The 12666-nt window shown below is 35.7% G+C and overlaps 1 protein-coding gene across 2 annotated transcripts in view; it reads left to right on the top strand.

The window, feature by feature from the left end:
* PCDH19 (protocadherin 19) overlaps positions 1–12666 on the top strand; it is a 90546-nt gene that overhangs the window by 40521 nt on the left and 37359 nt on the right. Inside the window, exon 3 of one of the 2 annotated variants that reach the window (XM_066249275.1) lies at positions 11031–11089. The exons of the other annotated variant lie outside the window; for it this stretch is intronic. Within the exon in view, the coding sequence (XP_066105372.1) occupies positions 11031–11089 (59 nt within the window). The remainder of the gene's footprint in view (positions 1–11030; positions 11090–12666) is intronic. 2 annotated transcript variants of the gene reach the window in all.

Below are 12666 nucleotides of genomic sequence, written 5' to 3'. Positions count from 1 at the left end.
GTGATCACTATGACCAGAGATTGGGTCTTAGAGAAAATCGACTAATAGCTAGTATGCTGTCTTCCATCCTCTTGACATCCTATGCAGCTCTGCAGTGGTATGCTACTAATGAGGTTCAGAAGGAGTTAATATCGTGAAAGAACCTTAGATGTTGCTTACCTTCTTCTTGGGAATATTGGGATCAATATACAGTGGGACATCTTGAGATTTTCTGGTGTTTTAGACTCTTTTTCTAAAAAGTATTTCTAAAAACAAACAAACAAACAAACAGTAATGCTGTATTACCAAAAAATATTAACTTCAGAATATAAATTTTCAAAAGGCAAATTTTATGGAATGGTTGACTTCCATAGGATCCTCATTATTTTTACAACGTATTAGAGGAGGTCATTCATACTTTTATTAATTCTCCATTTTCTAATGCCTTATTCATTTATTTATTAAAGCACAAGGGAGAAAACTTTCTGAGGGAAGAGATAAAAAAAAATTTTGTTTGCACAGAAACACAACGTGTACATTGTTGGCTTAAGGCCTGTAGTAGACAGAAAAGTCTGGCTTCAGAGTCATCTGTGTCCTGCTATTTAGGAGGGAAGCTTCAGAACCATTGTTCTCATATCAGAGACAGTGTTTCTGAACAAGCCAAGATTTCCCTTGTTTCTTCCTGTGATCTTCCCTCACTGCTTGGGATCAGACCTCCAGGGATGGCACACATTGATAGGGAGGAACAAGGGCTCCTGCAACACCTGAAAGCAGGAGAGTGACCCCAGTAACTTTCAGCTTCTTTTGGAGAAAAGACACAGTGTCAGTTGGATCAAAGAAGAAGGAAACAAGCATAAAATCTGCATCCTTAGACTCCATAAAAGGATTAAGGAAAGCATTTGCTCTTCTCCTTACCAAGTGTGTAAGTTTTATGGTAATCCCTTTTGATAAGGCTAAGAGCAAGTGAGTTTGACATTCTGAGGAAAGTGAAGGTCTCCACTACACGCTGCTGCAGTGAAGAGTTCACTTCCTTTGGAACCTCAGACAAGTGGACTAGAGAAAGTTTTAAGAAGCTATTCAAGCCAGGGTCAACTTGTCTCAGGACTCATCTTTATACAAACAAAGGTTGCAGAAACAGTTTGAAAGTCATGAACATTTGACCACTGGAGAAAACCTTTATTCATTTAAAAATAAGTCTCTATGGTTTAATTAACTACCCCTTAGGACACTGATTTTTCTATCACTTATATTGAATATAACTTGTTTTTTAAACTTTATGGAAGAGCCAACCCAAATCCAGCTGGATTTATGGCTGTAGAGAAGTTGCTGAATTTTTTTAAGCATGGCTTATGTTCTGTCTCTCCCCTGACACTCATATGTAACTTGCAGAACCAAGAATTAGAGCAGGAGAGAAGCAAACTCTTCCCTCCAAAAAAATGTTTTCCCTAGTTCCATCCCCTCTTAGAGCCCATGTGTCTGAAGTCAGTTCTCCTAGCAAGTGTTACTACCTGGGCTTGGGAGTTTCTTGGTTGCTCTGTCCTATACATACCGTTGTCATAGCACAAAGCCACATTACAATTGTCTCTTCGCTCACCTCATCCCCAACACTAGAAATGTAAGCTCCTTGAGGGCAGGGTGAAATCTGATTCATCTCCATATCCCTACTAACTACCATGGGATCTGGAACACAGTCTTAACAGTATTTGTTAAAGTGAATTGAACTATTTTTGGCTTTGAGCTCTACCAGCTGCCATTTGTTCTTCAACAGGCAGTTAAGGACAGCCAGGGAATATGAGGCAAACCTTTTCCATTGTGAAGATGGCTTGGGATGATCTCTTTTTCTTTGCCTTCTACCTTCTCTCATTGCTCCTATTTATCATTTTCACTACTGGTTGCTTACTGTTTGTGCAAAGAAAGGTCTTAAACATCGTTCAGGATTTCCTGTGACTTCACTGTCTTTTGACCTAGGGCTGATGGATTTGTCATTTCATTCATTCTCTATAGAATCCAACCAAATCTGATTAACTGAGACTAACTTGGGGCTAGTCAGAAGTACAGATATAAAAAAATGACATTTTATTACATTCAAGTTCATAAAGTGATAAGAAGTAGACTAACAAAGCCCTTGCCAAGAAGTTTTGCCAAGGAGAAGTCCTTGGACCTGCTTTAATGAATAAATAAAAATGATGTGCAATTAACTTATTTATTGTTTGCAAATTGCTTCTAAACTGCTTAAAAACAATTTATTCCCTTAAATAGTTTTAAACACTTCCTTAGTAATCTTGTTTACACCATAATTTTCCCGGAAAAGCATCTAAAAATAGATACAGCAGCCTAGCTCTATGTGAATGATCACCAAATATGAATTAGTGATGCCTGAACTACAAAGGTATGACTCCAACACATTGAAACCAGTAAGCCTGGGAATAATGCTCTGAAGAAGTGATCAGAGTAGATTCCTCCTTTCCTATTTAGTTGTTGTCACAGAGGCAGGAGCTTAGAATTAGTTTCTCACTCTTATTTAGGGAAGAGAAAAGCTCCCTCATCAGGAAACAATACTTGCCATGATTCTAGCCCCCCTCAGCGATCCAATGCCAGTTCCTACTTAGGCAGTAAAAATGAACAAATTTACCTTTTGGATAATTTCACTATGAACAAACAATCCCCAGTGGGCAAAACTAATAGCAGATACATACTGTATTTTGATTGCAGTTTATTTCTAGCAATTATAGATGAGCAATTTAAGTGGCAACAAAGCAAGTCATTTGCTAGAATGAAGCTGTATTTCACAGAGCTTTATCATTGAACTTTCTCCCAATCACTAAGCTAAAGGCAGTCTGTTTCCTTGGATGGATCATACATTCTCTTCATACAGATACTTTTCTTAATAATAGGATATTAATAAGAAATGATTTACAAACATAATTTGCACTTAATTTCATTTTTTTCTCCCATGACAAATTTAGTTGATGAAACTGAGAGCATATTGTTTTATGTTTCTGAAACTTCTTAGGAGACGTAACAGGAAGGAACTGGGTGAAAGAAGAGGGATTAACCCTGGACTGGGTGTAAGACAAGCTGAGTTCTAAACCCATGCTTGGGTTTCTAATAACCAGCTGTGCTGCTTTGGAAGTTGTGAGCTTCCCTGAGCCTGTTTTGTTGTCTTCAGAATAGTATGTGTGTGTATGTGAGTGTATGAGAGAAAGAGAGAGAGAGAGAGAGAGAGAGAGAGAGAGAGAGAGAGAGAGAGAGATATTAGATATACTCTAAGGTCTTGTGTTTTAATGTTCTATAGGGTTATGATTCTGTGATAGTCATGAGCCCCCAAAAGAATTTTTCAAACCCTGCAGTGGACAGCATAGAATTGTCAGATTGCACTAATGATTTCAAGAACCTTTAAAATGACTACATTTAGCAGTAGAGCAACTGAAGCCTCTATCATGATCTGAAGAAATAATTAATATTGCCAAGAATTGGCAGAGTCAAAATAAGAACCTAAGACTCCTAGGGAGGGTTTTCCTTTTATTTGGTGCAGATTTCACATTTCTATCGTCTTTTGTTGCTTTCCAGTGACTGGTCAAAAGTGCTCCATGACTTTATGGAAACACTGTGTAATTTAGTGGAAAAGAATGGACCTGCTCAGATTCTGGGAGTTCTGGGCCTTCTCCGAGCCATAAGGGTTCACAGATTGGCTGGATTCGGAAGAGCCCATACTGTGATTTCCTGTGCCATTGCTTGTGGAAGGTCTTCTATTGGTTTCTTATTGTCAGTTGTACCAGTTGTACAAAATTGTAGCTTCTGAAATAGGAGATACCCCTTAAGTCATCACTAGTCATCTTAGGTCACACTGTAAAAATACTGTCCAATGTCTTTAAAGGACAATTGAAATGGTCAGCAAGGTTCTAGGGAAGAAAGTGGTTCATTTCTTGATCCTTTGAGCTATGCAATGAGGCCCTCCAGCTAGGTCTGAAGAACCATCTTCAGTCAATGTGAACCAAGTTTATCTTTGCCCTTCCTGCTAGATTATACTCTCCTGACCTAGTCACTGAAAGTAGCCAAGAAAGCCATTCTAAGAAAAATAGGTATAAAGCAGGCTAATCACTTCCCTGTTATTACCATCTTGTATTTGCTTTCCATCTCTGTAGTGGTTAATACCAAGACGTGCTCCTAGGGATTTTTCTTGTTGTCCTTATTTTTGTGGCATGTTCTATCTTAGTCAGTATTTAATATAGCTATAGCACTTAACTTCTGTGTTTATTTTCGTGGCTGTTTAAAAGAGGAATAACAGTTAGCACCTGCTTGTAAAGTACTTTGATACTTGGGTATAAAAGACACTCTGTACCTGAAAAAATAGCTTTGATGTGTTATTTGAAAATGGTTATTGGACTCCAGGGTTTGTTTCACTGGCAAGTATCATTGATAGCTATTTACTTCTCAGGTTGAGTTTCATATATGTAGGTTGAAATAGTGTGACTCACGTGATTGGATTCATAATTTTATTTGCTCTTAAGCTACTTTTATCCACATTGAGAGATCTTCTTGATTTTGTATTTGTACATAAAATAGGAATTAACTTATTTCTGAGAGCTTTTTATTAAATAGAAACTTGTCTTCAATTAAATTAAGAGACTTGTGTAACACAACTGCATAATATCTGAACACAGTAGAAAAGCAAGAACTTTGGAGAGTGAAAATTGCATAAGTACGAAGGGAAATACCAAAAATAAGCCAATTTGGTGGTCCTTAAGATCCTTGGAAAGGCTGAAGAATCAGATGTAAATAATTAGACTAAAAACAGGAGGATAGGTTAGAATTCTGTCAAAGAAAAGTTAGAGCAATCCTTCCCATCTCGTGGTTGCTCTTTCCTCCAACCCAAAGGAACATGAAAAATTTATTTGTTTATTTAGTTAAATCAAAGTGGATCTGACTCATCAGGCATAAAGAAAGAGAAAGATTGCAGTGAAAAGAGAACTCATAGTCCCTTTTTTGTCTCATTCTTCCTATCAGTAATTAGGAACTTGAATGAGTTCATTCTTTTCCTCACCTAGCTCTTAGAATGCCTGAAACAAGGCTTATACTATTAAGCAAGAGGATGTTGGGTTTTCCTTTGGAGACACTAGAAGACCCCCAAATTAAGACCTATGACATTGACACTTAACACAACCACCAATTGAAAGCCTGACTTAATACTCAATCACTATACAGCAAAACCATTGGTCCAAAAGCCATAGCAATGCACAGGGAACTTTATGCCTGCCTTTTTAGTGTTTCACAATGAAATATGAGAGGCAAAGATGCCAAGGCAATTTAACTGGGGGAAAGGTAGGTATTTTGAAAATAAGTTTTCCTGTGACAACTGGATATCTACATGGAATTTTAAAAAGCTCAATTATTACTTCATTCCATCAATAAAAAAGTTGTGATGGATTATAGATCTAATTTAAAAGAAAAACTATGAATTTTTTAGGAGACTATCTTTACTAATTTTGGGTAGTGGCAAATTTCTTAAAGAGGACACAAAAAGCACAATTGAAAAGGTGAACACATGTGTTGTGGAATTGGGTACCTGAAACCTGTATAATTATGCTAATCAGTGCCACCCCAATAAAATTCAAGTAAAAGTACAAATAAAAATTTTAGTTGAATATTTTTCTGACATATATTATAATTTCTTTTTTCAAACAGAATCTAGGTTATGTTTTACTTTTTTCTTTAATTAAAAAATTTAGTTGATATACAATATTATTTTAGTTTCAGATGTACAACATAGTGATTATACATTTATATACTTTGTGAAGTGATCCTCCCAACAGGTCCACTACTTGTCTGACAGCATATATAGTTACTACAATGTTATTGACTATATTCCCAATGCTCTGCTTAACATCTCCATGAATATTTTTATAACTGGAAATTTATACTCCTAAATCCCTTCACCATTTTTATCCAGTTCCACAACCCCTTCATATCTGGTGACCATCAATTTATTCTTTGTATCTGTAAGTTTGTTTCTGTTTTGAGAGGTTTTTTTTGTTTTATAAGCAGACTATTTTAGAGTGCACTATGCCCCACAAGGGACATAGAAAAGCACCTCAGATCCTTATTCAGAAGATATTACTTATCTATTTAATGGCATGGTACTTAGCCTGGCCTTTTAGCAGCTCCTTATCTCTGAATTGCATGGATTCCTGAAAGCTGACAGGTTTGTCAAGGAAGTCTTTGTAGTAAAATTTGCAACTGGGTTGCTCTTCTAAAGGCCTGACTTGACCCAATCAAAAATGAGGGCAGAAAAGCACTTTTCCTAGGCAGCCTTTGTCACCTCCAGGTAGTCTGATTACATAAATGGTGTCATAGAAATTTAAGAGTGATGATAAAGTCACCAAAGAGTGAAACCCTTTAAATTTGGCTTCTTGGATATTAACCACATGGCCTGTGTTTCCCAGTGATAGCCCTGTTAGAAAACCTCTGGAATCCTAGAATTGTTTTCTACATGTAGAAAAGTAGCTGCCACACTGGTAATCTTTGCATCAGAGGTCTCTAAATCTGGCAAAGCCTATTGTCTTACAGAAATTTTACCTACTCTGGTTTGGAAATTTCTTGTGTCACTACTGTCATTCTTGGAGATATGGCAGAACTGATAGATTTAGATGGGTAGAAAATACCTAACTATGTTCTTTTATTCCTGGTAGTTATATCCAGACTACTGTGTATCTATAAGGTAATAGTTGGGAGTAAGTACAGACAACGAATTGTAATTACAGAATACAATATGCAGAAGGACGCTTTCTGAAGAAACAGGACCACTTTAGCTTAACAGAATTGGTTATTTGCTTTAATTGTGTGATAGTTAGCCTCATTATTAACTTCTACCTCTTTTCTGGTCATTCATTGATAACATGAATACCGGCTAAGTGTCCAGCATTATGGCAAGAGAGCTTTCAATCTAGTTAGAGAATGACCTGTTATACTACACAGAAAGTTATCATAGAACCTGAGAAAATACGTAAACATACTTATGTTGCACAGCCTGTACACAAAGTGCTGAGAAAAAGCTAAGCAATTTGGAATGGTCAATGATGTAGCTATATTGGAAATGAGGGAAACTAGAAATGGGGAAAGTAGAAGACTTGTATTGGATAACCATTCAACTAAAGATTTGATTTAGACTTTAATGTTAAATGCAACAATGGCCTATGGTAAAGGTTATTTGAATTCATGAAAAGAGAAATGCTGTGATGAAAATAGTGGGCGAGAAAGGTTATCCACATATCATGTTACAGAATGGGTTAGAGCAAGGGTAAATACAGATGAAGAAACAGTGGTAAGGTGATGAAGACTGTGGGAATGGAGCCGGAGGACCATATACATAAGCTATTTTTAAGAACTTCAAGAATTTTATAACTCATTTGATAGGAGAGGGAGGTTCCCTGTATTTGTGATGTGGGTTTATATGTGTAACAAATATAAAGGCCAAATCCTCTGATGTGAGTCATCTACTCTCATCCAGTTATTAGGGTGCTATTTAGCTCTATAAAATAACAATATAATTCTCCAAGTTGCATTGTAGTAGCTGGTATACAAGTATATGCATGTATCTTCAGGTAAGTATATGCCAATCTGTGTGTGTATGTACGTGTCTGTGTATGTATCAGTTTATATTTCATGTTCTTCTGAATGCCTGACATTTTAACCACTTCTGATAGGAGGTTCATTAGTTTGTGACTTCCTTGTGGGTACAGTCTATGTCTTTTTTTCATTCAGTGCTTTCTTCAGTGCTTGGGTTATGTTTATTGAATGGATAAATGAATTAATAAAAGCCATTTTGTTTTAGAATCCTAGAATTTTTGGAGCTTGGAGGAAGCATTGACACCATTTGAGTTTATCTCTTCATCTAATAGATGGATAAATTAAGGCCTTGAAGGATAAAGTGACTTATTCAAGGCTATCATTAAGTCGGTGACAAACAGAGGGAGGGAATCCAGGTCACTCCACTGCAGCACATCGCTTACTGTAATCAAATGTTTGTTTGTGTGTGTGTATGTGTGACTTAGGGCTGGGGTGTGTGTAAGCATGTTCAGTGGGAGCTTACTTGGCTTGGTTTCAAGTTCAGGCAAATATGAGCTATGGAGTGATGACAGCTCTGGAGATGATGCCTTTTATTTCATCTTCACTAATTCCTGCTTCAGCTGTTATTGTTTGGATGCATGAGTCTTTGAATATACATTCTAGCTAGAGGCATGTTGGCTTTATTTTTATATAGAATTTACATTTTAATTTTTATATGCTGGGGATAAGACGCAAGAAAAAAGCCATTTTTTAATTCATTTTTTAAAAACTTCTTTGTGAGGAGATGCCATTTGAACACCTAAAACAGCATTCACTTTTAGAAAAGGTTATGGTTCTTTTCATCATTGATTAAAATAATAAGAACAATTATTATTATTAGATGTCAGTAGTTAAGTAAAGGACCAACAATTTGAAATCACTCTGCTATGCATTTGATTTGGGATTCCAGCTTTCTTGTTTATATTGTTAAAATGACTAAGAGTTAAAAATTAAAACAATTAACAGATTGCAGTTATAATGCTTTTCAGTTCGATGGAACTTAAAGTGTAATTTAAAATAGCTGTTCATTTTCAAATAAAAACTTAAAGTCTTGAGGAATCAGTGTTTTAATCTCAGTGTCTGCAAACCTTTTTAGCTAACTATTTGTGCTACTGGGCAAATATTCTAATCCTGGATATCTGCACTTACTGGGTTTCTTTCTCCTTCAGGGTTGAAGTCTCTCCTGGTGATGAATGTGGTTCTGGGAGAGTAACAGTCACTCTTCCAAGAGACTAGGGCACAATTCAGTGAACTTTAAAAGTAATGCAAAATGACAATTAAAGTAGGGCATTCTGATAACTAGGGGGGCTGACAAAGTGAAATTATTTCAATTTTGATGCACTAAACTTATTAACAGAGAGACATTATAACATACCACCCACTAAAATATTTAATTAGAAACATCATATATCCAGAAGAGAGCTGAAATAGAAATAGAAAATAAGCAAAAAAGACTTTCAAGGTGGAAAAAACAAACAAACAAAGAAACAGCAAAACACAAAATATTATACAAAAATCTTTATATTAGAGAGCATGTAATTTCCCTCTTGAAACAACAATATCTCAGCTCTCTATTGAGAACTTAATTCTTATTTCCTAGACCATTCTAATAAATATTACTATATAGCTTTGAAGAACACAGTAGGATAGAAGTATCAAACTTGAAATGGATGAGAAACTTTTTGATTTAGTAATAACTCTGAGAAGTAACAATACTGAGTGTTAAATAGTAAGTTGGTAGTGAATATAGGTTAAAAATTAAAGGCAAATTTTTATTTTTTAAAAAAAACATAGCACTTTGAGTGAGTAAATATAAGGGCAAAACCTGCATGGTATAATGATTGATGTTCAGAAAGGTGCCCCTAAGTAACCAGTAAACAACTATGAGGTACGCTTTATACACAAGGCAGAATGCTTAGGATTTTAATAATTTTAGTCCTTATGGGGGAATGCCTTAAGCTATCTAAAAAATGCAAGTGTCGAGAAGTATTTATTCTTTAAGTTTTCAGAAAGTCAAGATTTTGTTAAACCTAAGCCAAGTGAGAAGTCTGCTTTCAGTGAATTCCTAGTCTTCTAATTAGACAGAGGATTTGGGAGAGAGATATTAAATGATGAGAAAGTGACTCATTACCACTGAGACTTAAAATAAAAGTTTGTTCTAGACCCATTTTTAATGTAAAAATTACATTTTTCAGAAACAAATATTGTTCTTGTCTTCTTGCTGTGTTCCTATGTTAACTTGGCTATCTAATTGTATGTGGGGGGGCATTTCCTAGTCAAATTAATGTAATATTTAGAGAAAAAATTTTTTCCAAATGTTGCATGTTTTTTAGAATACTTAGAGGGGATTGGAATAATGTGAAGCAAGTTTTGATTAAATAGGGCTAAACAAGAGCCAATACATTCATGCAAAAAAGAAAAGGTCTTTTATTATTTCTTAAAAAGTGTATCTGTGCTGTGGTTCTGTATTCTATATTGAGATAACTTTGGCAGATAATATGACAGAAGAGGTGCCATTTTCTAAACAGCTGGGCTTGCCTTTGAAAACACAGCACATCAGGCTAAAAGGCCTGTAGCTAGTCCTTTGCTGAGGGCAGTTCTCCACTCTAAATGTTCATTGGAATTACTTGGAAAGCTTTTAAAAAAATATCTCTAGGCCTATTACTTCAGGATCTGTTGGGATGGGACCTTAGCAACAGCATTTTAACAACAAAGACACCTCCTCCCAAATTTCCTAGCTGATTCTAATGTGCATTTGGGGGTGAGAACTACTGGCTTAAGATATACAAAATATTCATTTAAAACGATTATTTCTGCCTGGCCTGTGGTAGCATAGCGGATAAAGTGTCAACCTGGAATCCCAAAGTTGCCAGTTTGAAACCCTGGGCTTGCTAGGCCAAGGCGCATACGTGAAGCAACTACTACAAGTTGATGCTTCCCACTTCTCTCCCCCTTCCCTCTCTCCTCTCTCTAAAAATCAATAAAAAAATTTAAAAAGATTATTTCCTTCTTTCTGGTGGTCTGAGTATCATTCTTTGTTTCATCTGAAGTGTAAAAGAAATGTATTCTTTCAAGGCACAGGAATTGGGTTTGAACACTCACCGTAAATCAGTGTGAGCAAGAACACTTGATGTAAGTAACACAGACCCATAATAGGCCATGTTATTTATATATTCCCCGAAGAGGTTGCAGGGTCAGTAGCCAGGCCTATTCTAGGGGATACTTGTGTCAAGTTCATCTTGGTCTGCAAGTGAGAAATGCACCATAGAATCCCAGAGCCCTAGAGAGATAGCAGGCATCCCTCAGGCTGTTGCCCAACTATGCCTTAGTTTTGATTCATTCATTGCTTCCTGCCCAACAGAGAGATTTCCCTTATATTAGACAGTTTGGCTCTTTCCATGAATCATTCGTATAACTTTTTAATCTTTTTTTTTTCTGCATTGCAGATTGAAAGCTTTTCTTTTGAATCCAGCTATATGAGCAGACGAGCCTATTTAATGAGAAGGTATGTTGGTTTGATTGCTTGTTTTTACAACTAAGTTTGATTTAATATAAAAAGCAAAAGAGATTAAGTTTTTTAAGGGTGCCTTTTTCCGATTTTAAAATGAATACCCATCTGCTTATGGGAGGGTATTTAAAAAGTTCAGAAAAGCATGAAAAGCTAAATAAAAATCACTGGCACCCTGGGCAGGTGGTGGGTCATGGTTCAGTTTCGGTCAGGGCACGTAGGAGAAGTGATCAGTGAGCACACAACTAAATGGGACAACTAAGTGGAAGGAAGAGCTGATTTTCAATCTCTCTCTCTCTCTCTTTCTCTCTCTCTCTCTCTTTCTCTTTCTCTCTTTCTTTCTCTCTTTCTCTTTCTTTCCCCACCTCTCCCCACTCAAATAAATGGAAAATTGTAAAAATCACTGGCAATTCTACTACCCCAAAATAATCACTTTTGGCATTTTATCATATTTCTTTACATTTAAATGCATACTTAACACAAATTAAAAGATAAAATTGGCATCATATTAAAATACAGTTTGATGTGATGATTTAGAAACCTTATAATATTAGAGAACAGATATTTTGAAAATCATGTCAAAATTCTCGTTGGTCTTCACTTTAAATAAAGAAGTATTAAACATTTTCTCTTGTGGAACTTTAGTTAATTTCAAGATTATTGTTAGTTATTTTGACAATTTTGAAATTATTTTGAAGATATTTTGATGACAAATAAACTAATTCATTATCTTTAAAACACTTTGTAGATAAGAAAGGGAAAGAAAAGAGCTTTGTCTGATTCAATGCTTTTAAAATATTTGGAAGTGTTTTAAATGAAGCAAAGTTGAGATTTGTGTGATTGTTAGTCAAAACTCAGTTATTCAGAAGCCACACATAAGTGAATACAGAGATAATTACTACCAAGGAAGATTCCATCTGGTGTAGTGGGCACCAAGGTGCCCAATGGGAGCAAAACAAGGGGTTCAGGAAAACCTATAAGGAGGGAGAACTAAGCAAAGCAAGAACTTGTGTAGAAAAACCAGTACAGACCATGCAAATATCCTTTTTGATGGTCCAGTGGTTTACTCTGAAGATAAAAGTGAACTCTGAAAGTGCTTTTAAAATCATAGAAATGAAATACAGGCACAAGCAGGGTATGTTAGAACTGCAGTAGAGAAAACCTGAAAATTCTGTTATTTCGCTGGTTCTAACCCCATAAATTTATATCACCAGAGGAGTAGAATTTGAGAAATAAACCAGCTTGTTGTACAAACAATTTTACTTCATACCTAGTTTGTTTATCAGTGCTGTAGTACCCCCTGAAAACATGCTAGGTTTACCTTATTGGTTTGAAATCACTTGTTACCTTAAGTGATAATCATTAATATCTGAAAACTAGTATCTCAAGATTACTATCCTAGCACAGCTTGATACCTTGGATGTTTTTTTTTCTTGTTTTTTCTTTTTTTTATTTTGAGAGGGTAGGAGGAATTTATTCTTGGCCCACAGAATAAAAAACAACAACATAAAAAGAGGAATTCAAAATTATCTGGCTAATTTGTTTTAGAGGAAAAAAAATAACACCTTCTTTTT

Source organism: Saccopteryx bilineata, chromosome X, assembly GCF_036850765.1.
Source record: "Saccopteryx bilineata isolate mSacBil1 chromosome X, mSacBil1_pri_phased_curated, whole genome shotgun sequence".
NCBI classification, from domain to species: domain Eukaryota; kingdom Metazoa; phylum Chordata; class Mammalia; order Chiroptera; family Emballonuridae; genus Saccopteryx; species Saccopteryx bilineata.
The sequence above is the reverse complement of the archived record's forward strand: the minus strand, read 5'-3'. Positions and strand labels throughout refer to the sequence as shown.